Raw genomic sequence first — 26,206 nt, 5'->3', positions numbered from 1 at the left:
TGAGACCCTCAGCCCTGAGGTGAGCTCAATCCCAGAGCCCATTTGAAGGATTCCAGTCCATTCTGGGTATCATGTCTCAGGAAGAACATTGACAAGCTGGAAGTCATCAAGAGAAGGGCAACAGATGGCAAAAGGCCTGAAGCCCATGCCATGTGGCGATTGCTTGGAAGAGTTTACCCTGGAGAAGGGAAGACTCGGGGATACATAATGGTCTTTAATGACTTAAAAAGCAATAGTGAGGAGAGGAATCAGACTTCTGTTTTTGTTGTTGTTTTGGTTTTTTTGGTCTAGGAGCAGTGGGTAGACTTACTAACCACTGCTGTCCAGAAATAGGACAGGCTGCTTTGGGGGCAGCATTGAGTTCTTCTTTAGAAGTAAAACAACATTTAAAGCAAGTGCATAACCACTGTTTATGGTAGTGGGAATTCTTTGGGGATGTGAGGTAGCCTACATGGCTACCTGAATGTTTTGGTGAGTCAATCAGGGTGGGATTTGGTATTCAGTGTTTTCTTGGTTATATCCCAGAACCTGTCATTTTAAAACATTTTATTGTCTTCTCCCTTCTTAAGTTAGTATTAGCTCCGTTATATGGGAAAGAAGAGAGCGGAGAGAAGAGAAAGAGAGATTAAGAGAGACAGAAGGGTTAGGAAAGGGGGGAAAGACAGACGGAGAGATTAAGAGAGGGACAAGGGGTAGGGAAGGAAAGAGAGAGAGGAGAGGGAGGGTGAAGAGAAGGGAGGGAGGAGAAGAGAAAGAAAGAGGGAGGATAGTTAAGAGACAAACAAGTAAGGAAGGAAAAAGAGAGAGAGATAGTAAAGAGAGGGAGGGAGAGTGAAGGGAGGGAGGAAAAGAGGAAATGGTAGAGAGAAAGGGAGGGTAATTAATAGAGGGACAAAGGGTAGGGAAGGGAGAAGAGAAAAAGATTGAGAGGGACATAGAGATAGGGAAAGGGGAAAAGGTGGGGAGAGACAAATGGCCCAGCTGAGAAAGAACCAAGAGAGAGCCACAGGCCTGGATGAGGGTGTCCTGGCCCTCTCTCCATCCCTCCAGCCCCCCAGATCGCCCCCTAGACCCACCTGTGTTTTCCCTGCAGTTTGGAGGGCTCTGTTAGGGAGAGCCAAGAGGATCACTGCCTCACATGCTGTTGGAAGGAATCAGCAGGAGGCCCAAGCCTGGGAGGAGGAGCAGCCTTGATGAGGCTGGAGGCCTAGAGACAAAGCAGCTTTCAGTTCCCCGAGACCAAATTCTGTAACCTTATAAAAAAGAATGAATACTTTCTCGGCTGATTTAACACTTGTTTACATTAAGCAAAGTGCTCTTTTCTTCCCTGGGCTTACACTGACCTTGCCTGCCTCTGCCATCCTCCCTGCACGAGGTGTTAATGGTGTGGTGTCTGCGCGTCCTGATGGGCCCCCCGAGAGGCCTGTGGCCATCGCGCTCGTGGGTAATGGCCCACTGTTGCATTTGTCTAATGCTCTCAGCCTCTTTCTGCATTGGGTGAGATGTTCTTGCTAATGAGGTGTGGTGGGGAGAATCAGTCCCATTACCCAAAGGCTCCTTTCTGCTTGGACCCAAGCCTGGGCCCGCAGCCCCCGGGGGACTTGGCAGCTTTTGCTGTTCGAGGCCGGCCCGCTGCATCCAGGCCCCCGGGCCTCCTTCTCTGACCTCCTGGGGGCACGACCCTTCTCGGGGTATTCTGGAGGCAAACTTGCCCCAGACTGAGAGAGCAGCTCTCAGGAAGTCCCCAAGAGGGGGATGAGGTCCCCCGAGCAGTGCTCTCTGCCCCGGCTGATGTGCCGGCAGCACCCCTCAACCCAGAGTATTCTTGGGCCAGTATTTGTAGTTGTCTTTTTAATTCTCATTTGGGCCCTGTCTCCAAATCTCCCAGTTAAGGCAGAAGATAGTTGGGGGACTGTTTACAAGGGATGGGACAAGTGACCAGCTGCCAGCGAGGGAAGGGACAAGCGACTGGCTGCCAGCGAGGGATGGGACAAGTGACCGGCTGCCAGCGTGCCCCTGGGCAGAAGGGAGCCAGCTTCTAGACACCAAAGCTGGGGGACAGGGAAGGCGTTGCGTTGGCCAGCCGGCCTGCAGAAGATTCCGAGTTAGAGGGCTAGAAAATGAGGGGGGGGGGGTTTAAAACATCATGTATTTGTGTATGTGTTTATCCTGCCCCCTTTTGAGTGTAAGAGCCTTGGGCCAGGGGCCAGGTCTGTTCACCTGGCGGCATGAATGCTTCTGCACAAACACAGAGCAGCGTTTCAGCTCAGGACCATTCGGTGTGTGGGCTCGCATGGGGAGAACATGCTGGACGGGGCGGACTGAAGAGTCGTGGCCCCTGGCCCATGAACGGTCCTTGCAGGACAGTGAAGCTGTGTCCCCCCACATTATAACTTGCAGCCATTGGCTGTGTGCGAGAGCGAAGGGCCAGCGTCAGGGTTCACAAACTTCAGCTGCTAAATCGGCCAGTGCAAAAGCGAGATTACCCGTCGAGGGCGGCTCCCCTCCCCACCTGCCCCCCAAACCCAGGAAGAAGTCTGACCCTGCGGGTCGGGGCAGTAGACAGCCTTCCTGACTGCAGGCCCGTCACCTCGTCAGCCAGGGCCAGCTCGCTGTCCTATGCCCGCATCCCTGCACGTCTTAGACACAGCTGCCCCTTCCCAGCTGCTGCATGAGCCGGACACTGCAGGCCTGGGGGCTTGTTTCTCCATCGCTCTTTAGTCCTGCCCAGCTTCAGCTGGACACTTCTGGCCAGTGGCTGCCATTTCCTTCTCCAGCTCGTTTTACAGATGAGGAGACTGAGGAGCTGGTGGACTGGCTTGGGCTCATTCAGCAAATAAGTATCCAAAGGGGCACCCCCGCCTCGGTCTCTCCCGGCCGTAAGCGCAATGCCCTTATTCACCAGCCCTGGCAAAAGTGGCTCCTAACGGGTCCTGCTCTGGCCCTGACGCCAGCCACCTCTGGGAGCTGATTCGGGAGCACCCAAAGGCAGCGCCGCCCCCTACCCCGCCTGGCCAAAGGGTCACCACTCACAAGCCTGGGACTGGTCAGCCCCCCTCCCCCCCACCCCCATATATAGAGGAGGACGCCGCTTCTCTGTGGGCCTTTGGCCAGTGAGTCCTGGACGGCAGAGCATGTTCTAGTGTTTGTCTTCTGTGCGTGTGAGTGTGTGTGTGTGTGTATGTGTGTGTGTGTGTACATGTGTGTAGCCCTCCCTAATTGCAGAAAGGAGATGAAGGCGGCCCGTGTGTGTGCAGGGAGCGGGGCTGAGAGGCTGCCTGATAAATGGATTCATTCCTTAGCCCAGAGACTAATCCCACAAACTTAGTTATTGTATCAGTTCTAAATGATAATCATCTATAGCTGAGTAATTTAATTAGGGCAAATTAGGTCTGTTCCATTAAATCAGCAGAGGGCTTCTGCCAGCTCAGCCTCCCAGGAGCGGGCGCTGCTTTGTGTGTCCTACACCAGACATGCCTGGGGCCTCCCTTGGGACCCGAGGGCCTCTCCCGCGGTGGGGCAGGAGCCCCCCTGACTGTGCTGCTCACACCTAGGCCGTCCCCTTCACTTCTCAAACCTGCCCCCAGGCCCAGACACTGACTGGAGCCTCCTCCTGCCTCAGCTGCCTCCACCCTCCCATCCTCAGACCCAGGCCGCCTCCTCCCTTCCCTGGCTCCATGTTGTGGGGCTCTCAAAGAGGGGAAAATGGCCTTAGTGCTAGCGGGTCTGGCCCGGCCTGAGGAGAGCGTGGCTGAGTCCTGCCGCTCGCTCACAGCCCTTGCCCAAAGGCGACCGGGAAGAAGTCAGGGCGTGAAGGAGCAAAGGAAGTGACTGCTCTAACCCAGACTGCCTTCTGTCCCTGCAGCGTCCCCTGTCCTTGGGAGGCTTTGGACGGGCAAGGAGGTGGAGGGAGCCTTGGTTACGGGCACCCTGAGGCTCCCCTTTGCCGTTTGGAGGGCAGGGACTGGGCCGGAGGGAGGAGCTCTGCGGGCTGCAGGCTCTCTCAGGCCAAGAAGGGAGACTCTCTGGGCTGTGTGCGCAGGGGCCTCCATTTCCTGAGTTCATGGTCTTTCAGCTTAGTGTTCACGGCCATGGAAATGGCCTCCTTTCCATTAATTGGTTCTCTTTAGACCGTCAGAGCAAGACGGGACGCTAGAGCTCGAGAATTGTGGGAACACGGGGAAACCAAGGCCCTGTATCCTCACAGGGTGACACAAACGGAATTTTAAACCAGGTACATGAGACTGAAAGGCAGAACGCCGGACTCGGGGGAGCGGCCACGCCGGGGCCAAGGGCCACTGCAGGCCCCGCGCTGCCCTCGCTCTCACGGAGCGCCTGCTGTTCGCAGAGAGGGACGAGCTTGCCCTGGTGACGTCCTGGGACCCTGAAACAAGGGTGGGGATCCCGGCCCTGGCTGCTCCCCAAGCGGGGAGAGTATAGCAGTGGAATTACTTGTAGGGACAGTAGCCCAGAGGCCGGAGCTGGCCCTTCCCTCAGGGCCCGCTGGGAGCCGGCACCACCCATGGCAAAGCCACCTCTTGGTCAGAGCCACGGAGGCTCTGTGGGAGGGTGTGGGCTGCAGCACCGGGGGAGCATCATTGGATGGGATGGGAGGGTCCCCTCCGGGAGATACTTGGTGGAGGAAGGACTTTAAAGCAAGGAGCTGAGTTCAGGTTCAAAGACCAGCCGAGGAGGAGCCGGGCTCGGTTTCCCATCAAGCTTAGCGTGCATAGGGCCATCGGGAGGCTGCAGCAGCTTGGTGCCTGACCCCTTGTGATCTGCTCTGAGGGCATGGAGGAGAAGGGTTTTCCCCAAGACTGCTCTGAGTTTATTATCTTGGAGAAAACCCTTTCTCTGCAGTGAGCATGGGCCCCCTCTGGGGCTGGCACCGCTCCTCAGGCCAGAACCTTCTTCTTGATCCCTGAAACCCCAGGGAACGGGCTGACTCCCAGCCCCTGAGCACTGTGAGTGGACGGCCCATTCGCCCAGGCCCCTCTCACCTCAGATAACCACTCGCTCCCCTGGCTCTGCCAGCAACAGCCCAGCGAGCTGGAACCGCCGCCAGCCTCTTCTCCCCTTCCCCCACCTTCTGTCCATCCCCAAGTGGCCATGGATTCTGCTTTTGATTCAGACCAAGAAAAACAGGCCCGGCCCCAACTCCCAGCTCTACCCCCCTCCCCCCCAGGCGTAGCCGTGGGACTGGAAAAGTGGCGATGGAGGGAAAAACAGCTGGTGGAGGAAATGTTGGTTCCCACTTCTGAGCCTGCAGGGATGGGGCTTTGGGAGGGCAGGGGCGGGGGCTCGGGCTGCTGCATGGTCCCGCCACATCCAGCCGGCACCTTTCTTAGTGGACTTGCAGATGCTCCGTCCCCGAGGGGCTGCAGCCCCCAGGCTGGGGACCCTCGTGGATGGGAGCTCAGGACGTGGGTGACGGTGTTTTAGGGAAGGGGCGGCCCAGGAGGTCACATTCTGAATCTGTCTGTGCCTCGGGACTCGGGAGTGCAGCCCCACAGCTGCCAATGTGCCCACCGCCTCCCCACGTCCTCTCCCTGATGGCCCCGGAGCACCTGCCCTCCCGCCCTTCGGGGCCTCCCCCTCCCCACCCCCCACGGGCTCGCTGCCAGGGTCAGCATCCACTGAGGGGGGAACCTGGGAGGGCTTGGGGGGGCCGGAGCAGCTCCTTCTGGAAGGCCCACCGAGGGCCGAGCGGGGCTTTGGGGAGAGGCCTCCGGGCCGGCTCCTCCTCTGACCTCGGCAGCTCTCTCCTGGTGTGTTTGCCTTCCCAACCACCCTTCTCCCTGGAGCCTCCCGTTGCCAGGAGCGAACTTTTGAAGTGGGAAGCCGATTTCCATGCGGTTTTGTCAGTGGCCCAGCTGAGGTCGGCTCCGAAGGCCCCATCCCTGACCATGGTTCTCACCCTGACCCACCTCCTGCCACAGGGGCAGGCCACAGGAGGGGAGGGCTCCCACGCAGCCTCAGCCCCTCCGCGTCGGTCGGTGGTCCCTTCCAGTTGGCCGGGGGCCCACGTGGGAGCGCGGAGGCTCAGTCTCCACCCTCTGCGGGCCAGTGGGCCTGCTCGCTCCCGGGCTCCTCACTGCAACACTGCCCGCCACCTGGTTCTGCTTAGCAGGAATTTTCTGACATCGGAAATAGGCGGGAGGAGCCAGGGCTGCTGCCCATGTGCTCCCCGTGAGCACAGCCCGGACCTCAGGAGGGGAACAGTAGCGCGGGGAGGTTTCCCGTCTAGATTTACGCTGACGGAGGCGTTTCTGCCGTGTCAACTTAACCAGCCTCCTGCAGTGCGTTCCTGCCACAGCTCGCCCTGGCAGCGCCTCCGGGAGCTGCCTCTGGAGGCTCCTCCTAGTGAGACAAATGAGACGGGGAGCAGACATTAAAGGGCCCTCGCCCTCCCGCTCTCCTGCAGAGGAGGAAGGCGGGCTCCTCCTGAACCCACAGGCCCTGTTATGTCTGGCTCCGGGGCCTCGGCCCCCTGGGATTTTCCATGCGTGCGGACGAGGCCCCGGTCACTCTTCGGCGGGTTTGTGGGAACAGAGTGTCCGCGGGTCGCGGGGGACCCGGCTCCTCCAATGCCTCCGCCAGGGCCTGACCTTTCCCAGGCGTCCCGCCTGGCCCTCCCTGGCCTCCCTGCGGAGGCCCCAGGCCCAGAGACAGCAAGCCGGGATGTCTGCTCTCAACACTCTGGGCTGGCAGTGTGTGCTTTGAGCCGCGGCCCAGCCGCAGGCCTGATTTATGGCTTCGAGGGTTTCCGAAGGTTGAATGAGTCGCCCTCGCTGAGCAAAGGTAGTGGTCAGCACGGCCAGGCGGGGGTCAGAGGGGCCTCCCTGCGTTCCCAGGCTCCAGCCCAGCGGCGTTTGTGAAGCGTCGAGGTTGGCGTAGCTCCCAAGGCCGGCAGAGCCCTTGCTGCGTCCTCTGCGCGGGGGCCGATGCACGTGGAGCGCGTGAAATCCTGGGTCTAGGGCAGGGGGGTCAAGGTAAAACGGATCTGTGCTCGCCCCTGAGGACCTTTATTCTGCTGGGGAGAAGAGGGACTGGGTAACACCCACGGAAAAACCAGGGACTTTGACGAGAAAGAAACTTACCGTAATGGGGGGGGGGGGGGGAGGATGGGAAGAAGCTTGGAAAAAGCTTCCCGGAGCTGAGCTGGGAAGGAGGAAAAGAGGGGGGGGGGAGAGCAGGCAGGAGGGCGCCCATGCTAGCTGGGAGTCTGGAAGAAGACAAGCAGGTGGTCCAGCTGGCTGGAGCAGAGAGCAGAGGGGAATCAGGGCCGGTGAGACTGGGGGCCTTGGAGGGCAGGGAAGGCCTCGAGTGCTTGTCCGATTGGGAGTCTGGCTGGATTTTCTCCTGGAGGCAAGGGGAGCCTCCGGAGGCCTGTGAGCTGGGGCATCCGAGGGGGACGGCCGTGACTTTGGAGGATGACTGGCAGCAGGGGGGAGGCTGGGGAGAGCATGGAAGGAGAGACGTGTGGTCGGCAGGGCCCCACAAGTGGGAAAGAACCGCCGCAGAGGAGGTGTTTCTGCTAGCAGCTACATCACATGAAAAGGGCCATACGGATGGCCTGAGAAGCAGGGGCGCCCTCCTGCCCCAGGAGTGCTGCAGACCCCGCCCACAATTAGGGTTTTTGGTGCAAAAAATGAAATCCGCCGAGTTAACAAAAGTAGTTATCCCGAAACATAGCTACCCAGAAACACTTATTTTCAAGTTCCCAGTACCCAGGCCAAGAGAGGGTGTGAATAGCATCTGGGGCTCCGCCAGTCAGTGAGGGCGTCACAGAAGTGGCGCAGTCTCTGCGCTCCCAGAGCCTCCATTCTAGCAGGCCGCGGCCCTGCAGCAGCCCAGGGGCTCAGCCTCGCCCACTCCCACGCCAGAATGTTTCCCTGAGGAGCCCCCCTGCCGGGCTCGGTCTCCTGCCCTCCCGTCCCTTCCTCCATCAGGAGGGGGAGTCCTAAGATTGAAGGGGGGCAGCCCCCTGCTCTCCTCTGGGTCACCAGACTCCAGGACCATAGAGACGGCCCAGATGTGAGGGCATGAGCCGATCGGTAGGAAGGGAGCACAGGGAGAGGAGTAGTGGGTCAAGGAAGAGAAGGTTAATACAGGACATGGAGGAGGAGGACAGAGGGTGGAGGACAGACCGTGGATGTGGTGACTTTGGAGAGGGCAGGAGCCGGGCCAGGCAGGGTTAAGGGGGAGGAGAGAAGCGGGGGCGGGGGGGGCTCTACAGCCACCAAGGGCAGGGCAGAAACAGCGCCAGTTGGCAGGATGAGGAATCAGGGGAGGGTATGTTTCGTGAGGATGGGGGGCAGTCTTTGGGGGGAGCTGGGATGAATGGGGTCACCCGGATAGGGAGAGGGGCTGTCCTTGTCAGGAGCGTGAGACGGGATGAAGATGAAGTAGGGGCAGAAGCCCCCGGGCAAAAGGAGGCGAGGAAGAGGAAAGGAGGAGCTCATGGTGAACGGGCCAACTTTTCTGTAAAACAGGAGAGCAGAGTCTCACCGAGGGAAGAGGGAGGGGAGCCAAAGGTCTGCAGGAGCCGCTGCGGGAGCGCCAGGGCGAGTTGCTAGGGAGGCGTCGGAGCCCTGCCGGGCAGCGGTGAGAGCCCAGTAGAGGCTGTGAGACAATCGGCAGTAGGACCAGAAAGAACAGCTGGGGGGCTTGTGCAGCAGTTGCTGGGTGATGGGAGTGCTCCCAGGCTGAGCACTGGCTGGGCACTGTCCAGGTGGGATAAAGGACCAGGGATCCCAGGGAGAGGGACAGTTAGAGGGGAGTCAGATCAGGGCAAAGAGCCTAGTGTGGGGGAGAATGGAGGGGACAGGGTGAGGAGGAAGAGCAGGGCAACCAAAGGCTGAAAGCGTTCCACCCACCGTGTCACCGAGCTGCCCGGCAGGCACCCAGAGCAGGAATGACCTTGCGAGCAGGAGGAGAGCAGAGAGAACAGCATCATGGAGGCAGAGGAAGCGTGAGCAGAACATTGTGGGAGAGGGAAACCTGCAGGGGCTCCAGTGCTGCCCGGCCTCCTCCCTTGCCTCCCTGCGGCTCCATCGCCTGCTGCCCCGTCAGGAAGGTTTCCCGGGGCCTCTTGGGCATCTTCTCACTCCGGACTCCGGACAGCCCTAAGCGGTCTGAGAGCCACCGTGGTCTCTCGGTCCCGTCCCATGTCACCCAGGACCAAAGCCCGAATGTTTCCAGACATTTCCTCCAGGAGATGCTCCAAACGCTTTGGAGCCAGACCTATCATATGATGCTCCGGGTCCCCTCAGAAGCTGTGAGAGAGACAAAGCCGGAGCCAGATCAGGCTTGGAGGAGACGTCGTTCTCTTTGGGAGGACATGGTGCCAGCTCCAGGGCGGCAGGGCTGCCAGGAGGACACGGTGCCTGGTGGGGAGGGCAGGCAGAGGGGCAGTGGGTCCCAGAGAGTGGGGATGAATCCATCTGTTTGGGGCCAAGCAAAAGCCAACCTGGTCTCCACTTTCAGGGCCACTGCCCCTCTGCCTGTTCTCCCCACCAGGTACCAGGTACCAAGTCTTCCTGGGCCTCCCTGCTCACTACAGGCAGAGGGAAAAGCATGACCCTGGCACCCGCCCAATGGGGATGAGGAAGGCGTGATCCAAGGAGGAGCCCCCTGCAGTTAGGGCGGACCCAACCACCTGGAGGCAGGGAAGCCAGAGGTCATTGTGGGGGCCAGAGTCCAGAGTCCTGAGCTGGCTGGGGCTCCTGCAGCCACATATGAGTGGTCCGTGCTCTCCTGGGGTCCCGGATCCCTTTTTGTGGTTCTTCCCACTGCTGCATGTAGCCCCTTTCCCTTCTCCTTTGAGTGTGTCAGCATCCACTGAGGGGGGATCTGGGAGGGCGAGATCCGGGAAAGTAGCCCTATCTGGGGCTGGGGAGGACCAGTGAGGGGGGATTCGGGCTGCCTCGGGTCTCAGGGCTCTGACAGCAGACCAAGTAGTCAAGGCCGGTGGCGGAGAGAGCTTCTTCCAGGCTTCTTGTCGGAGAGGGCCCTGATTTTGGAGGGGCCTGGATCGGGAGGCAGCCCAGCCCTGCCTTGGGGGCTGCCCAGTGAGTGCCCCACTAGTCCGAGCCTCCCTCTGTACAGAATGGGAAACAGAGGACTGGGGGAGGGGATCTGCCCTCAGAGCTTGAGAGGGGCAGAGTTCAGGCCCCAGGGCTTTCTGACACCACATGCCCTGTTTTTGCTCAGCACCCTGGGAGTTTCCATTACCCCGATGGCCCCATGCTTTGGGATCCCAGGCAGAACCTGGCACAGGGAGCCCCGCTCTCCCAGTGGTTCCTGGGTCTGACCTGGGGAGCTCCAGGTGCAGGGGAGGTGGGGCCAGGGCCCAGCTCTCTGGGCCAGAGCCCCTCCTATCACTGGCCCCTTTAGCCCCTGGGTGGCCTCTGGCTGCTTGGACCAGAGCAGCCCCCTGTGACTTGCGTGTGCACATGGGTGCGTCTTCCCAAGAAGTGGCAAGTTTTTGAGGGTAGGTTAGAAAAACGTTTCCTCCCCCAGTCCTCTGTATGTATGGCACCAGTAACCAGTAGAGTGGGACTGACCACTAAGGGTGCGAAGGCCTTCCTCACAGTGGGGTCCCTCCCTTGGCCGTGGGGCCTGCACTTCTTGGGGACCCTCTCCCAGGATGCCTAGAAAATGGCCCGGCTACAAGCTCGCCACCTCTGCTCGTGCTCCCCGAGGAGCGGCGCGGCGGGTCCCAGTGCATGGGGAAGCCAGTGGGGACCGTGCAAGGCCCCTCGCACACCGGAGCTGAGCCTGTAGATTGCAGGCCGGCCCGGCTTCTTCCCAGATGAGCAGCTCCGGGCCTGAGCCTGGGACCATGGGGTTCAGCCTGCCTCCCAAGGACCCCTTTGCTTCTCCCATCCTACACGTCCCCGCAGGCGTGCAACACGCATGGGCCTGCCCAGGGGGGGGGGGGGGAGTTAGGGCCACCGGGAGGAGGGAAGAGGGGCTCTGGCCTGCAGCTTTCTGTGGGCACAGGGACTTGTGTGGGGACCAAGATTGCCATCTGGTGGCCAGGCTGGCGAAGCTCATGCACCTGGGCTGCCGAGCTCACCCAAGCTCATCTTGTTTAGTTTGAAAAAAGTTTTTGAGTCATTTTTCCGATTCTTGCGTTCTCCCACTTATCAGAGATTCCCTTCCCCCACCCCAGAGAGACACTGCCTAAGACAAACAAAACCAGGCCGCTCCCTGGCACTCCCTGGCATCTGCTTTGTTTCCATGTCTTACTGAACACAAAAGGTGCTGCTGTGAATGTCTTGGAGTTTTGGGGACTTCCTTCTTATTGGTGGCTTTCTTGGGATAGAAGTCCAGGAAAGGAGCCTCTGGTTCAAAGGGTGTAGACGTAGTAACCATTTTATTTACTTTCCTTTCCAAAATGGCCATACCGTTTACGACTCCATCGGTGCCTGTTCTCCCAGAATCCTTCCAACATTGACCATTTCCCTTTTTTGTCATCTTTGTCCATTTGCAGAGTTTCTGCTGAAACTTCAGGGTTGTTTTGATTTGCATTTTCTTATTGATGAATTGTATCGTTTTTCATGTCGTTGTGGATACTTTATAATTCTTTTGAGAACTGATTGCTCATATCCTTTGACCATTTCTCTGTTGGGGAATGGTTGTTAGTCATATGTATGGACACATGTCATATATATATGTATTTTGTACACATTTTAATTCTTTATCTTAAATACCAAACCCTTAGTAGAAAAATTTGATAAAAATTTAAGGTCTTAATCTCCATGCATTAACATTGTCTCTGGGCAGAAGCTTTTCAGTTTCAAGTTTACCTTTTGTTATAGCCTCTATATCTTGTTTGATTAAGATGATCTGTCCCATCTACAGTGTGGAAGATATATGATCTGTTTTCTTTCCTGAGTTTGTTTTATAATTATAATTTTAATATTAAAGTTGCATATCCATTGAGAATATATTATGACTAGTTACCCATGTATATATCCTGTAAATAAAAGGCTATTAAATTAAAAAAAAAATAAACCTTACCCTTGAAATCAGAAAAAAAAAAAAAAAGAGAATATATTATGACTATAGTATGAGGTGTTGGTCTAAATCTAATTTCTGCCAAAGCAGAAAGCAATCTAAAGATTGCTTTCCAGTTTTCCCAACAGTTTTTGTGGTTTTTTAAATCAAATAAAGATTTTCTCCCCTAGGTAAAATTTATATTTTTCAACTTTATCAGACACTAGGTTATTGAATTCTATTATTTCTGATTCTGTTTGTCTAGTCTGTCTTTCTGATCCATGTCTCTGTCTGTCTCTCTGTCTTGGTCTGTGTCTGTCTCTGTCTCTGTATGTCTATGTCTCTGTCTCTTAATCAATACCAGATGGTTGTGGTGACTGCAGATTTATGATATAGTTTGAGGTCTGGAAATGCCATTCCCTCATTATCCTTATTTCTTTTCATCGTTTCCCTTGATATTCTAAATCTTTTGTTTTTTTAAAGTGAATTTTTCTTATTATTTTATCAAGTTCCAGAGTATCACCATGATAATTTGTTTGGCATAGTATTAAAATTATAGATTAACTTTGGAAATAGCATTTTTAATATATTATCATGACTTAGCTCTGAGTATTGACCATTCCTCCATTTAAGTTGTTTGTTTCTTTAAAGAGTTCTTTGTAATTGAATCTATATGTCTTTTGTATGCTTTCACAGGTAGATCCCCAGATAGTCTATGCATTTTGCAGTTATTTGGAATGGAATTCCCCTTTCTATTATCACTTCTTATGTTATTATATAAAAATTCAGTTGATTTTTGAACATTTACTTTTTGGCCTACAGTTTGCTGAAGCTAATAATTGTCTCAGTTAGCATCTTTGTTGATTCCCTAGCATTTTCCTACTTAACCAGCATATTATCAGTAAATAGAGATAGTTTTATTTCCTCTTTGCCTATCTTTATGCCTTTAATTTCTTTCTTGTCTTATTGCTGTTACTAGCATTTCTAGAACTATATCAAATAATAATAGGGACAGTGGGCATCGTTCCTTCATTTCCATATTTATTGGAAAAGGTTCTAGTGTATCCCCATTGTATATGCTGCTTGCTCTTGATAGAGTTTTTTTTTTTTATGATATTAAAGAAAGTACCTATGTGCTTATACTTGGCAGGATTTTTAGCATAAAACATTGTACTTTTCCCCCCATAATATTTTTCATTTTGTTAACTATTTCTCTGTTACATGTTTAAAAATTTTAACAATTCATTTTTTAAAATTCTGAGTTCCCAATTCTCTCCTTCCTTTTCATTTCCTCTGTCTTCTTGAGAAAGCAAAGCAATTTGATATTAATTTTACCTGTGAAGTCATGCAGAACTTGTTTCTGTATTAATCATGTCACAAAAGAAAACATATCCTCCCCTCCCCTCAAAAAAAAAAAAAAAAAAAAGAAAAAAAAGAAAACATTTTAACATATGCTTCATTCTATATCCAGAGTTCATCAGTTCTTCCTTTGGAGGTGGATAGCATTTTTCATCATGGTTTCTTTGGAACTGTCTTGGATCATTGTATTACTGAGAGTACTTTTATTACTTGTTAACTGGGGAATGGCTCTTTCTTTTACAAATTCGACTCAGTTCCTTATATATTTGAGAAATGAGAACTTTATTAGAGAAACTTGTAAATTCTCCCCTCCTCCATTTTATTTTCCTTCTAATTTTGGCAACATTAGTTTTGTTTGTGCAAAATCTTTTTTATTGTCATATAATCAAAAATGTCCATTAAATTCCAATAATCCTTTCTATCTCTTGTTTGGTCATAAACTCTTCTCTTAGCCATAGATCTGACAAGTATGTGTTTCCATGCTCCCCCAATTTCTCTTAATGTTCAAATCATTTATTCATTTTTTATCTCACATACAGTATGAGGTGTTGGTCTATGCCTGGTTTCTGCCAAACTGCATTCCCATTTTTCCAGCAATTTTTGTCAAATGGTGATTATTTAAATTAAAAAAAAAAAATCTTGTATCTTTGGATTTATCAAACACCATGGTTATTTACTACTGTGTCTATTCCACTGCTCCACCACTCTGTTTCTTAAATATCAGATTGCTTTGATTATTATCACTTTGTTGTTTTATTTTGAAATCTGATGTCCACTAATCTTCATGTTTTTTCCATTAATTTTCTTAGTATTGGCATTTTGTTATTATTTTTTCTAGGTCTATGAAATAATTCTTTGATTATTTGATTGGCATGGACTTGAATAAATAAATGAATTTAGATAAACTTGTCTTTATTATATTGTCTTGTCCTGCAATTAATATTTTTCTCATTGTTAAATCTGACTTTATCGTGTGGAAAGTATTTTGTAATTGTGGTCATATAGTACTTGGAATTCTTTTGACAAGTAGACTCTCAGTTATTTTATATTGTCTGCAATTAGTTTATGGAATTTCTTTGTTTCCTGCTTCTGAATTTTGTTGGTAGTAGGTAGAAATGCTAAACATTTAAGTGATTTTACTTTATATTCTACAACTTTACCAAAGTTGTTAATTGTTTCAACTAGGTTTTTAGTTAATTCTCTAGGATTTTTTAAATATGCCATCATATCTTCTGTAAACAGTGATAGTTTTGTTTCCTTACCTTTTTTCGATAGATCTATCCTATCTAACTTTTAAAAATTCTATTCAACTCTTTAACTTCTTTTTTATTTATTTCCACAGTTAGATTTATCTAGTTCTGAGAGGGAAAAGTTGAGGTTCCCCTCTAGCATGATTTTATTGTCTATTTCCTCCTGTAATTCATGTAATTTTTCTTTTAAGAATTTGGATGCTAAGGGTAGCTAGATGGTGTAATGGAGCACTGGCCCTGGAGTCAGAAGGAACTGAGTTCAAATCTGGCCTCAGACACTTACTCATATACTTCCTAGCTGTGTGATCCTGGGCAAGTCACTTGACTTCAATTGCTTTCCCCTAACCCTCCCCCCCCCAAAAAAAAAAGAAAGAAAGAAGTAACTATGTTTAGAAGAATTGCACGTGTTTAACCTATATTACTTGCTGTCTAGGGAAGGAAGAAAAATTTGGAACACAAGGTTTTGTAAGGTTGAATATTAAAAACTATCTTTGCATGTATTTTGAAAATAAAAAGCTATTATTTAAAAATAAAACAAAAAAAATTTTAAAGAATTTGGATGCTAGGCCATTTGATGCATATATGTTTGGTATTGATATTATATCATTGTTTAAGGTACTTTTAGTAATATGTAATTTCCCTTTTTATCTTTCTTAATTAAGTTTATTTTTGCTTTTCCTTTGTCTGAATCATGGTTGCTATCCCTGCCTTTTTTTTTTTTTTTTTTTTTTTTTTTTTTACATCGGGTGAACTTAATAGATTTTGCTACAATCCCTTTGTGTCTCTTTGTGTTTCTTCTGAAAAAACAAAGTTGCCAAGTCTTTTAACCTTTGTTCTTTAGTTTCCTCATCTCCAAGATGAGTTACCTCCCAGGATTGTGGTGAGGATCAAAAGAGATAATGTTTCTATAATGCTTGACACAATGTCTGGTACACAGGAAGTGAAATGTCATGTTAGCGGTTATTATCAGATAATATTGGTAAATACGTAGTACACAGTGTCTGGCACATAGTAGTGCTATATAAATGTTAGCCATTACCATTACTGTTAGATAATATTTGTAAACATGTAAAACAGCATCTGGCACATGGTAGGTACTTAATATTATTCTTATTCTCTTTCCCTTTGTGCAAAATATTTTTCTTTGCATATTAATATTTCATTCTTGAAAGTTTCCCATCCCTCTTCCTTGACTTCCCATTCCTAAAAATTATGCCTATACCCTTAGGTTACTATTGCCCTCCTTCCCAAACTAACTTGTATTGAACTGTTTTGTGTGTTTATATTTATTCATTCTGAATTTATGTTGTGCGTATGTATAATGTACTTCTTGTCTCCATTAGAAATGTTCAAGCAGGGATCATTTTACTCATCGTATACCCAGAGCTCAGAAGAGGGATCAGCACATAGTAGGCCTTTAATAAATAATTGGGAAGGATTGCTTGATTGATGTCTCCTCCATGTGACATTCTCCCAGCAACTTCTCACCAAACCAAAGATTGTTCTTCAGCCTCTTTCCTTATTTTTACATTAACATTTCTATTTTTTATTTGTTTGTTTCCATTTATTTATAAAATCTAACATCTACATAGCACTTTTAAGATTACTGTGCACTATATATATATATGGATTATCTCATTTGATTCTCACAACAACTCTGTGTGGTAGGTGTCATTATTGCTCTTATTTTCCAAACTAAACAAACAGATAAGGGGGCCACAGCTGGTAAATGTCTCACCTAGGATTAAAACTCAGGTGGCACTTCAAGAATAGTGCTCTACCTACCTTCTACTCCAAGTTGATTCATTTTGTTTCTTTTTTTTTCCTTAACTACTTTTTAAAAGTATTATGAAGATAATTATTTAGTTTTCAATATTTATTTTTTATCAGATTTTGATTTCCATTTTTTTCTCTTCCTGCCTCCCTTCCTTATAACCTCTCCCCCAATGGCAAACAATCTGATAAAGGTTATACATGTTACAATCATATTAAATATATTTCCATATTCGTCATGCTGTGAAGAGTCAGAACAAAAGGAGAAAAAAACCACGAGAAAGAAAAAACAGTGAAAATAGTCTACTTCCATCTGCATTTAGACTCCATAGTTCTTTCCCTGGGATATAGAGAGGATTTTCCATCCTGAAGCTTTTGGAATTGTCTTTGATCATTAAATTGCTGAGAAGAGCCAAGTCGATCATAGTTGATCATCACACAGCGTTGCTGTCACTGCATACAGTGTTCCCCGGTTCTGCTCTTTTCCTGCAGCATTAATTCATGTAAGTTTTTCAAGGTTTTTCTGAAGTCCGCCTCATTATTTCTTCCAGCACCATTTCATTCATATACAACTTCTTCAGCCATTCCTCCCTTGACGAACATTCCCTCAGTTTCTAGTTCTTTCCAATTCTTTATAGTCCTTTTCTCTATTTTATAAAAGATCTCTTTGGGATACAGACCTGGTAGTCATAGTGCTGGATCAAAGGCTATGCACAGTTTGATTGCCCCGAGTTCAGATCTGTTGACTCTTTTCCCTACAATTCTTCTGTATGACTCTCATTTCTTTTCCTTGTTTTTCTTCTGCTGATTTAATTTTTAAAATCCTTTTTTAGCTCTTCCAAGGGAACTTTTGGGGCTTGAGACCAATTCATATTTTCTTTTGAGATTTCACACGTAGGCATTTTGACCTTGTTGTCCTTTTTTGAGTTTGTGTTTTTCTTCCCTATCACTGTAGCAGCTTTCTATGGTTAGGGCAACTTTTGGTTTTTTGTTTATTTTTCAAAGTTAAGCTGTGCTCCTGGGGCAGAGGAGGGGGCTGTCTTTTTGCTCCAAGGCCTCTGGGACTTGTAGCTTGTCACCTATAATAAAAGGGCCTGGCCTGGTCACACCTGTTGTGCTCTGGGTGGTGACAGCAGGTGGTTTACCTGCTGCACTGGGCCTGGAGGCCTCAAAGCTGGCGAGCGGTGCCAGAATCCCAGGGCCTCGGCTGCTGACTTGTGCTGGGGCCCAGGACATCTTGCTGGTTTGTCCAGAGACTGCCTGCACTCAGCGCCACTCCTCTTTTCACTAAGACCTTTATCTTAAGATGGAAAATTATTTCACTCCATCTTTTTGTGGATTCTGTCATTCCAGAATTCTTTTATAGGCTTAATTTAATGTTGTTTCCAAGGGAAACTGGGAAGAGCAGGCAATTTCCTGGTTTCTCTGCACTGTCGTCTTCAATTCTGTTTTTTAAAGTGTTATTTTCTTTAGCGTTTTTTGTGCCTCTTTTCCCAAAATTGTTAATCCTCTTTTCATATTTTTTTCTCTTACTTCCATTTCTTTATCTAATGTTTATTCTACTACTCTTACATGATTTTGAGATCTTTTGAGATCATTTTAAAATCTTCCAGGAATTCTTCTTGTGACTTCAGGTTCTCCTTAAATTCTCTTTTGTCCCATCAGTTCTTGAATCAGTTTGAATCATGTTCTGCAATATTTATTCATAGGCACCTGCACTTGCTTACTAGCTGTGAAAGTCATATTTCCTTCTGTTTTTAATGAGCACAGTGAGGAGAGGGGTTGCGCTCACCCTGGAGGCAGTCACTGGGACCTGGAAGACACCCTGAGAAAGGGACCCTCCAGAGCAAGAGCTGTGGTGGCTGCCGCGGGTCTGATGAGGGGGCGAGAAGCCCAGGATTACCCCAGAGCTAATCGAAGCTCTTCCGTACAGAAGGGTCAGGGAGGGGAGCCAGATGTGGTGGGGGGGCAGGGTCCAGCAGGCACCAGTGGGAGGGGCCTGGTTTAGCCTGAGATGTTGCTATAGAAGGGAAGAGCCAGGCCATGACGAGCTCTGGGGCTCCCCAAGGGGCGAGGAGCCTCACAAATGGCCACAGTTGCAGGGGAGAAAGCTCCTGCCCTCCAGGTGTGGCCAGCCAGCGCTCCAAGGGCAGCCGCTGGTCATCCGGGGACCAGGGGGGCCAACGCTGCCCTCACGGCTCCATGAGGGGGGGCTTCTGCTCGGTCGGACCTCCCTGGGCAGCCGGGCGGCCCAGCTCCCCAATGGCTTCCTGACCCAGCCGTCCTGGAGAAGCAATGGGCTTCCTGCCGCCCTCCTGGGAGCTGCTTTTTGTAGAGAGGGTGGCGGCAAGGCCGGAAACCTTGGGAGCTCCGCACAAACTAGGGGGGCTTCCCCTGCCTCCTGCATGGTTTTCCCCAGGACCCCCGCCACCCTGCTGCTGGCCATAAGCCCCCTCCCACACAGGTTCTGGCCGTGGCGGCTGCTTTGAGGGTCCCCCTTGGAGAGCCGGCTGGAAAGCTCTCAGCTTAGCACCTCAGGGTGGGGAGGGGACCCTCCTGGCTCATCTCTGTAACATCTGACAGTGAATGTGCCTTCCCACCTCCCCTGGGACTCCTGAGCTCCGGCCCCCAAGGACTTCCTGCGGACAGTTCCTGGGGAGCTTGGGGTCGGCCGGGCCCCTGGGGAGCTTGGGGTTGGCCAGGCCCCTGGGGAGTGCGGTTGCCATCACTGGTGTGAGCTCCCCAGAAGTGGGCAGCAGCGCTCCTCAAACTCAGGGCCAAACTCCAAAGTTAGCTGAATCCAACAAGCGTTTATTGAGCACCTACTGAGTACTGGGGAGAGAGAGACAAAAACAGACCTGCCCTGGAGGCACTGATGTGCTGCTGGGGAGAAGCTAGAGGTCACAAGGAAGGAAGCATGTGGGGAGAGGGGGGGAGTGAGCCAGGAAGGAGGGGGACACCCCACGCTCACTGAGGCACGGCTAGGAATAGTGGACCTTGAGGGCTCCCCAACCCCCAGCAGGCCCCTCCCACGGCTGGAGAGCACAGGAAGCCCAGTCATGGACAATTACAGAGGGGTCCGAGGGAACCCCCCACTCCAGGGCTGCCCAGGTCGTGCTTGTGGGACCTCAGGAACAAGAGGCCGGGGATGACCCCCTGAGGGCGCTGGGCCCCGCAAGGCGCCCTGCACCCAGGCTGCCCGCAGCCACCCCCTCCCCGGGCAGCCCCGGGCCCGGCCCCTCCCTCTCTGTGCCGGGAAAACCTTTGCCCCATTGACTCTTGCTGCCTTCCCCGCAGGCTGGTGGAGGAATTCATGCTCTTGGCCAACATGGCCGTGGCCCATCAGATCTACCGCGCGTTCCCCGAGCGGGCCCTGCTGCGCCGCCACCCGCCGCCCCAGAGCAAGCTGCTGACTGACCTTGAGGAGCTCTGCGACCAGCTGGGGCTGGCCATCGACTTCAGCTCGGCGGGAGCCCTGCATGTGAGTGTCCCACCTGGCAGGGGAACGCTGGGCCCCTCCCTGCGCCCCTCCCTGCGTCCAGGGCCCCTCTGAGGGCCTTTCCAGTGGGGCTGCCCTGTCTCTCTGGGACCGGCCACAGGCTCCCCAGATTCTGTGCCGAAGGTCCATGCGCGTGCCCTCTGCTAATGGGCTTCTCCAGGCTTGGCAGACCGGCCTCAGGGGGCGCACAGATGTCACCGCTGCCCCCCACCCAGAGCTGGAGACTGCGCTCCTGGCAGAGCCCCTCCCCCTGGCCACGTGAAAGTGTCCAAGCAAAATTATGCCCATTTTATCAAAGGGGACACTGAGGCTCAGATCACGTGAGCCACTCGCCCCAGTCCCACCACTGGGACCTCTCTGAGCTGGGTTTCTGCCCTGACCCTTCCTGGCCCTAGGGTTTCCCACTCTCAGTGGGAGGCTCCCCCCAAGATGCCTCTGGAGTTCAGGCCGGCAGGTTTTTATGAGGGGCCTGCTCTGCGCCGGGTCTCAGGGAGGCCCCTTGGGCCCCAGATGGCACCGCCCCCCCGGACTCTGAGGTGCCCACGGGCATAGAGCGGGCAGTGCCCTGCCCTGTGTCTCCCCCCCCCCCCCCCCCCCCCCCCCCCCCCCCCCCCCCCCCCCCCCCCCCCCCGCCCAGGGCCTGTGCGTTATCTGGTAGGAGCCGGGCCTGGTTTTTCCTTCCCAGAAAAGCCTGACGGAGATGTTCGGGGACGACATGTATTCTTTGGCTTGGAAGGAAGTGCTCACCAACATGTGCTCGCGGCCTATGCAGGTAAGCACGAGCAAAGCCTCTGCCCCTTCGCTGCTGTCAGAGCCCAGCTCTGCCTCCTGCGGGCAGGGGGTCTCAGCCGGGCACTAAAGGTGGGCCCGGGCACTGATGCCAGACAGCTCTGCCTCTTATGGGCAGGGGGGTCTCAGTCCTGTGCTCTAGGTGGGCCCGGGTGCTGCTGCCAGACAACTCTGCCTCCTGCTGGCAGGGGGGTCTCAGCCGGGCACTAATGGTGGGCCCGGGCACTGCTGCCGGAGCTGGCAAGCCCTGCAGAATGGAGCCCCATCGGCCTCCCCTGCCCACAGGGCCAGCAGCTTCCTGCAGACCGAGCCGCCCCCTCCCCCCACATGCCCGCCTCATCCTGCCCTCGGGTTTCTACACAAGGGGCTGGGTCCCAGGTGACCCGAGAAGCTGGTGCGGGGCTGTTACCGCCGGAGTCGCCCTGGGGGGAGCCCCAGGGGAGCGGGCAGGCGCCAGGCCGGCCCTGCTTGTGGTGCCCGTGGCTGCTGGGATGTACGGCCCCCTCTGAGACCTTGTTCCCCAGCGGGAGGGGGGGAGAAGGCAGCGCCATGCGGCTGTAAGCAGGCTCACCCTCTGCCCTCGGGGCTTCAGAGAGAGCCAGGCCCGGGCAGCCTCGGGCTCCGAGGCACTGGAGGTCATAGTCCCAAGGCCAGAGAGAATTCCAGAAGGACTTAGGGTCCAGAGCAGGGACACAAAAATCCATGCAAAGGACCCAAAACAGGAGAAAGGTTGGCTGGGGGAGGGGAGAACCAGGAAGGGCCTGCCTTCAAAGGACGCCCGGCCCTGAGGTGACGGGGGTATTCTCCAGGCAGAAGCTGGGAGGTGGAGCTGGGGATATGACAGCAAAAGCACAGTGGGAAGGGGAGCCTCCAAAGTCAGGCTGGGAAGGGCTTGCGGTGTCAGCCCGCAGAGCTCGTCCTCGGCCCCGGAAGGCCCGGAAAGCGAGGGGAGTTACGGAGCAGGGAACCACGGACTGCAGGGAGGAGAGCCGCAAGCACAAACCTCAGGGGCCTGATGAAAGGGACCTTGGTCTGGGCTCGTGAGGAACACGCCCGCGGGCAGCAGCGCGGCCCCCAGCCCTGGCACTAGGTCCTCACACCGCCCTGTGGCCTTTGTCTGCTTCCTGAGCCAAGGCCTCTGTCGGCCCCGGCTCCTTCCCCCCGCAAAGGGCCCCCGGCTCTCCCCCCCGGGACACCCCCAGGTATGTGTGTGTGCCCATAACTAGGACATGGTTCTGAACCTGCCCCCCCCACACCCCGGCCCACTATGGTTGGTGTCCTGTCCGACTGTGGCTCCAGGTCGGGTTTTCTCATTTGCCATTTCCTTCTCCAACTCGTTTTACAAATAGGGAAACTGAGGTAAGCAGGTGAAGTGACCAGCTTAGGGTCACACAGCTAGGACATGTGAGGCCAGATTTGCACTCAGGAAGTGGAATCTTCCAGGCCTGGTGCCCCCCCCCCCCTTTCCTCCAGCCCATTGGATCTCCTTTTTTTCTTGTCCTGGGGGTCTGGAGCAGCAGGAGTTCCCTGCTCCTGGGAACAGCAAAGCCTTCTGGGAAAGCTCACTGGCTCCAGCTCGGGGCGCCTCTGGGGGGCCTTGGGGGCCTCCTGGGCTTGAGCCCCGGCCTGTGGACGTCTGGGTGGGAGGGACCAGCTCCCTAAGGCCTCAGTAGCCTGCAGGTCAAGGTCGGAGGGTCCTGACCGAGGCAGTGTCCTGGGCCAGGCCTGGGCTGACGCTGGGGTGGACCAGACCAGGGGGTGGGAGTCATGCCTGCAGAAGCAGCCCCAGCCCCGCCCGGGCAGTGCCCACGGTGACGGGGGCACCAGGTGCTCGGGCCTGCCCCCAACGTGCCCCCCCGCCCTGAGACCTTGCTCTGCCCCCAGATGGCGCTGTATTTCTGCACGGGCGTGCTAAAGGACGAAGCTCAATTCCGACACTACGCCCTCAACGTGCCGCTGTACACCCACTTCACCTCCCCCATCCGCCGCTTCGCCGACGTCCTGGTGCACCGGCTCCTCGCCGCCTCCCTGGGTAGGTGGGGGAGAGAAGCCCACAGCCCTGGCCCGTCCTCCCGGCCCGGGAAGCAGAGGGAGCACCTGCCCGGTCTCTGGGCTGGGGCCTCTGGTGTAGCCTCCCCCTCCCCACCGAGACACCGCGCCTGAAGGTGCCGCCAGCCGGGGCTTCTCAAGTCCCGGGGAAGAGTCCGTGAAGGGCGAGAGGGCAAGAGAGCGCCCTGTGCTTTATGTATTTAAGGAGGGGCCCCTCAGCCCCTGCAGCTGCTCCGGGGGCGCCCCCAGCACCAAGTGGGACCTCCCAGGCCAGGTCTTGGTGCTGCTCTTAGGGAGCTGAGGGCCCACCCTCACAGGGCCTGCAGAAGGGAGGGGCCCGCCCCGCCAGGCTCCCTCTGCCAAGACCCCCAGCCCCCGAAGGGCCCCCAGCTCCCAAAGGGCCCCCAGCCCCCAAAGGGCCTCAGCCCCTGAAGGGTCCCCAACCCCCAAAAGCCCCCAGATCTTTAAGGACCCCCAGCCCCGAAGGGCCCCCAGCTCCCAAAGGGCCCCCAGCCCCCAAAGGGCCCCCACCCCAAAGGGCCTCAGCCCCTCAAGGGTCCCCAACCCCCAAAAGCCCCCAGCTCTTTAAGGACCCTCAGCTCCCAAAGGGCCCCCAGCCCCAAAGGGCCCCCCACCCCAAAGGGCCTCAGCCCCTGAAGGGTCCCCAACCCCCAAAAGCCCCCAGCTCTTTAAGGACCCCCAGCTCCCAAAGGGCCCCCAGCCCCCAAAGGGCCCCCACCCCAAAAGGGCCTCAGCCCCTGAAGGGTCCCCAACCCCCAAAAACCCCCAGCTCTTTAAGGACCCCCAGCCCCTGAAGGCCCCCACCCCAAAGGGCCTCAGCCCCTGATGGGCCCCTCCCTTCTCCTCGCCAGGTTCCCGAGAGCCCCTGAGCCTGGACACAGACGCCCTCCAGAAGCAGGCCGACCACTGCAATGACCGCCGGATGGCCTCCAAAAGGGTGCAGGAGCTCAGCACCAACCTGTTCTTTGCGGTCATGGTCAGGGTAAGGCGGTCTGGGGCTCCAGTCCTCCCCTCCCCTACCCCCATCCTCCCTCCTCATCCTCGCTCCTCCCCCTTCTGGGGCTCCCGGCTGCCCTTGGACTGGCCTCTGAAGGGGGGGCCGCGGCTGGGGCTCGGGGCGCAGCTCCCATCTCAGGAAGCGCCCTGAGCCCACGGTGACCTCACGGCATCCTCCCCCTGCAGGAGAGCGGCCCCTTGGAGTCAGAGGCCATGGTGATGGGGGTGCTGAACAAGGCCTTCGACGTGCTGGTGTTACGCTTTGGAGTGCAGAAGCGCATCTACTGTAATGTGAGTGGGGGGCTGCGGGCGGGGGAGGGAGGGGCTGGGGCGCCAAGGTGCTGGAGGCCAGCTCTGGAGCCGTTCCGGTGTCATACCCGGGGAGACAGGAGACCCACAGGCTGCCTCCATGGCAGCCGGAGCCCCCGCCATCCTCTGCCCCCTCCATCCCTCAGCCACTGCTCCCTGCCGCCGTCCCCCAGACCCTTCCCCTGCAGACGGATCTTCCCTGAGCTCTAGTTGAATGTTCTCATGAAAGCTCAAAGCCACCGTGGTCACGCAGTGCGTAAAACTGGGGCCGGAGACGCGTCCTTCAGACCCCAGGCCCAGCTTAGCCTTCATTGGGGCGTGTCTGGGCAGCGGAAGCCAAGCCCCTGGAGACCTGCCTTTGCTTCCTGCGCCCTGTGGGGGCTGCACCCTCCCCGGGGGGCTCCATGACTCGGCCTGTCCTCCTGGGCCTGCACTGGGGCAGGGGCTTCCAGCACCTGGGGTTGCCTCAAAGCTAGGGCTTGACGAGGTCCCTCTGGAACCCCGAGTCTCAGCCTCCAGTTGGCAGAAGAGGTGAAAACTCTCCCTGGGATCCCAAGCCTTTCTCCTTCTACCGGGACCTCTCCCTTGGCCCCTCCTGTCCCCGCCCGTTACCAGCAGGCAGCCCTGGTGGACCCCAGCGGGCATCCAGATGGGCCGGGAGCCGCCCAAGGCTTCTGTGACCACTGATGGGCTCCGTTAGTGACCTGGAGCCTGACCCAGAGCTGACAGAGGGAGGATGGGCGGGGCTCCTGCTGGGAGACGCAGGCTTGGGGGTCTGCACCCCCCCTCCGGGGCTTGGCGACTGCCCGCACCCCCAGGGGGAGAGGCCCCCGTGCGACCAGAGTCCTTAGCGCTCTTCCCACGTGTCCCGCAGGCGCTGCCACTCCAGGACTACCACTTTAGGAAGGTGGGGAAGAAACCTGAGCTCACCCTCCTCTGGGAGCCCGAGAAGGCCCAGGAGAAGCCGGTGCAGCAGGTAAGGACGGCCAGGGCAGAGGGCACTGGAGGGGGCACCGAGGGTGGGCAAGGCGGAGGGCGCCAGAGGGGGCACCGAGGGCAGGCGGGGTGGGGCGGAGGGTGCTGGAGGGGGCACCGAGGGCGGGGCGGAGGGTGCCAGAAGGGGCACTGAGGGTGGGCAGGGCAGGCCTCTGAAGCTCTGCCCGGTGGGGAGTTCATTTCCACACTGGCCGTTGCCCACTGGGGCTCCTGGGATGGCTCTGCCGGGCCCGGCCGGGCTCCCTCCAGGGGTTAACCTTGGCTCTCTGTGGCCGCAGGTGATCGCCATCTTCAGCCTGGTGGAGGTTATTCTGGAATCGGAGGACGACAGCCTCAAGTACAGCGCCATCCTCAAGAGGCCGGAGGCGCAGCGAGCGCCGGGGGACGGGCCGGAGGATCGAGCCCGATGAGGGCCCGCACGCGGCTCAGCCAAGCCTGGACACAGGGACCTCTCCGAGCCAGAGGGGATTTTAAGTTTGTTTAAAGTTTAAGTTAAGTTGAACAATTTGGGAGTTTCGTTGGAGTTTAATTTTAACATGAACTGCAGGTGAAGAGAAGGGGGGGACCGGCCCGGGGGATGGGGATGGGCCGGAGCGGAGGGCGCAGGTGCTGCCGTTCCTTGGGGACGCCCCTGCCCTCTCCCTGGCCCAGCAAGACCCTCCGGGCCGGGCAGCGCCAGAGCAGCCGGCCAGGGCTTTCTTGGTAAATCCACATCATGGAATAAATTGGATGAGAAGGGCCGGTCCGGTGTGTGTGGCACTTGGAGGGTCCTGGCTGCTGTCAGGAGCACCACCCCCCGCCCATACCGCTGTGGTGCCGGGCTCCGCCCACATCTCACCACCACATGGTTTATCGCCAGCCCTGGGGAACTTATGCCGAGCGTGTCATTTCAACTAATTAAAAACATATAATTGGTACTAAGGATCCCACCCCCCCCATAAATCGGCAGAACCCCCCAGTGCCCCAGGGCTGCCACCAGCCGTACGGACCGTCCTGTGACATTCAGACCAGCGGCCTCACGGGGGGCTCCCGGCCGGAGCCTTTCCTCCCTGGGCCCTTTCCCGGCCCTGCTGCCCCCCTCCTCATCCTGAACCAGCTCCTAGAGGCAGAGGGTAGGCGGCTGCTGCTTTGCCCCGAGGAGCAGCCCCAGGAACAGAAG

The 26,206-nt window shown here is 54.9% G+C and overlaps 1 protein-coding gene across 2 annotated transcripts in view; it reads left to right on the top strand.

Moving 5' to 3' along the window:
• DIS3L2 (DIS3 like 3'-5' exoribonuclease 2) overlaps positions 1–25,990 on the top strand; it is a 285,169-nt gene extending 259,179 nt beyond the window's left edge. For both annotated transcript variants that reach the window (XM_031968143.1, XM_031968145.1), the window contains exons 16-22: positions 19,686–19,869; positions 20,573–20,659; positions 22,561–22,708; positions 23,598–23,728; positions 23,929–24,033; positions 24,926–25,027; positions 25,326–25,990. In XM_031968143.1, coding sequence (XP_031824003.1) covers positions 19,686–19,869; positions 20,573–20,659; positions 22,561–22,708; positions 23,598–23,728; positions 23,929–24,033; positions 24,926–25,027; positions 25,326–25,457 — 889 coding nt within the window. In that variant the 3' untranslated portion in view covers positions 25,458–25,990. The remainder of the gene's footprint in view (positions 1–19,685; positions 19,870–20,572; positions 20,660–22,560; positions 22,709–23,597; positions 23,729–23,928; positions 24,034–24,925; positions 25,028–25,325) is intronic.
• Positions 25,991–26,206: the final 216 nt, after the last annotated feature.

The sequence above is a fragment of the Sarcophilus harrisii genome, chromosome 4, assembly GCF_902635505.1.
Source record: "Sarcophilus harrisii chromosome 4, mSarHar1.11, whole genome shotgun sequence".
Classification (NCBI taxonomy): domain Eukaryota; kingdom Metazoa; phylum Chordata; class Mammalia; order Dasyuromorphia; family Dasyuridae; genus Sarcophilus; species Sarcophilus harrisii.
This window is presented reverse-complemented; position numbering and strand designations above follow the sequence as displayed.